At 35.0% G+C, this 2,251-nt stretch overlaps 1 protein-coding gene across 1 annotated transcript; it reads left to right on the top strand.

Moving 5' to 3' along the window:
* The first annotated feature begins 294 nt into the window (after window positions 1-294).
* On the top strand, window positions 295-1,967 carry LOC140804951 (uncharacterized). The gene is made up of 3 exons (XM_073161116.1): window positions 295-465; window positions 898-1,027; window positions 1,240-1,967. Exons 1-3 carry the CDS (start codon window positions 333-335, stop codon window positions 1,904-1,906), a joined length of 930 nt encoding a protein of 309 aa, XP_073017217.1. The 5' UTR covers window positions 295-332; the 3' UTR covers window positions 1,907-1,967.
* Window positions 1,968-2,251: the final 284 nt, after the last annotated feature.

Genomic DNA, 2,251 nt, shown 5'->3' with positions numbered 1-2,251 from the left:
TCAACCAAGTCAAAAGATTGGAGAGAGAAGTATCCTTGTTACTTCTCTATCCAAATTAATATTTATTTTAATATAGGCATCAATAAATTATTGAACGTTTGGCATGTATTTCAAAACGCGGAATACCAAGAATATCCCTTTCTGGGGATGTTTCGTAATTCGATGACCTACACATGGACAGTAGAAGGGTAGGTTTCCACGAAAACATCCTTAAATATTGTCTTTTTGTCAGCTTTGCTATGTGTATAAGGAGTGAGCTTTATTATATTCGTTTTACGGAAAGAACTTCTTGAATTCTTGAGGGCTCAAATTGAAGCTAAATTATTGCTAAAATGGTGAGGCCAACTTATGTTGACAGCAATGGAATGAAGAAGGGTGCATGGACTGAGGAAGAAGATAACAAATTGCGGGCTTATATTCAGAAATACGGCCACTGGAATTGGCGGTTGTTGCCTAAATATGCTGGTAAGATGACACACAAATATGAAGTTCAAACAGAAAGAATTTACGAGGTTTTTTTTTCGATTTTTTTTTTTTAAAAAAATTGTTCGATTTGTCAAGATCGAAACCCTAGCTAGTTCCTAGGAGAAAATCTAAATTTCTTGCCTAGGTTTTTATTAGTCATACAAGTTCTGAGTTCGAGTTTTGGGGATGATCATGTCTAATACCAACATAAACTACATTTTATGATAGAATTATGTATTTATGAAGTTGAGAAAATCATGAAATTTTTTAGTAGAAATTAATGGTGGCTGAAGATGGAGGGAACTTGTGATCTCTAGAATATTGATTAATAAGAAACAGGTCGAACATTATTTGAAAACGGTATCTTCTAACGATTGTCGAATAATTTGAAAATACAAACAATATTGATGCATTATGATATGATTAATCCAGGTCTTGCAAGATGTGGGAAGAGCTGTAGACTTCGATGGGTGAATTATTTGAAGCCAGGTACTAAACATGGTAACTTCAGCAGACAGGAAGAGGATCTTATCATCCAACTGCACAATCGACTCGGGAATAAGTATGATCGATCCCTCATCCATATTAATTTGTTCTTAATATTCGATCAAATCGCATGAATTAGTACCCTTTTTTGTAAAGAAAATAAAATGACAGCAAACTGGACAGATTAGAGAAATTTTATGAATCCAAGAGGACTATATGCTGAATACTAGATGTTGTACTAATCAATATGATGGCCTTAACTTAGTGATTGTTGCTCTTGATATCCAGATGGTCAGCCATTGCAGTGGAATTGCCAGGAAGAACTGACAACGAAATCAAGAATTTTTGGCACACAAACATAATGAAAGGCAAACGTAACGTGGATGCGATACAACCAGAAAGCATGATCAAAGAGCAGATCAATGGCAAGACGACTGATCAAGTACTAGTTTTTGATATGGAAGAGCAATTATCTTCTCCAAGCGATCTTATCAACACGACTCCTCAAGCACTTGATGAATCAAATTACCTCGACTTTTCGAATGATAATGTGCACCTACAATATGATTCAAACTCTCCAGCTTCTGTTGCACAATCCTCAGGCAATTTGTGGGCTGATCCCAATTCTCAAGCTTCTGTTGCACAATGCTCAGATAATTTGTGGGCCGAACTATTTCTTGATGACACGTCTTACAACCAAAATGTTAATAATAATTTCCCACCACTGCAAGAGGAAGAGCTTTTCAATTCAGGGTTAATTCAAGAACATTATTACGGGGAATATTTATCCAGTTTCGATTATTCTATTCCGAGTTCGTTTGACTGGAATCAGGCCGGTGATGTGTTAGATACATCTCAAACTGAAGTAACTTATTTTTCATCACAAGTGGAGGCTGCAGGAGAGATTTATGATCACTGCTTTCAATACTTTGATCATGATATGGGCTTGTTTTAAGCGTTTTAGCTACTATGAAGTCCATCGAATTACGCAGAATCATCGATGAAAAGAGATTTTCATGTGAAATCAATATATTACAGTGTATATATATATATATATATATACACACACACATATGCATATCTGGAAATGAAATTATTGTGAACTTTAGAAGGTTTTTAATATATACTATGATGCAATCAGAGAGGAAAATGTTAGAGATTTTTACGTATACATGAACATGATAAAACTATATGCAGAAATGAATCGATTATTACTTCCGGCTATTGAAAATTTTTAATTTCTCTGCTTTTCCTCTCGGTTGAAGCTTTCTAAGCACTCCACCTCTCGATAGATGATGTA

The sequence above is a fragment of the Primulina eburnea genome, chromosome 11, assembly GCF_022965805.1.
Source record: "Primulina eburnea isolate SZY01 chromosome 11, ASM2296580v1, whole genome shotgun sequence".
In the NCBI taxonomy this organism is placed as follows: Eukaryota; Viridiplantae; Streptophyta; class Magnoliopsida; order Lamiales; family Gesneriaceae; genus Primulina; species Primulina eburnea.
The sequence above is the reverse complement of the archived record's forward strand: the minus strand, read 5'-3'. Positions and strand labels throughout refer to the sequence as shown.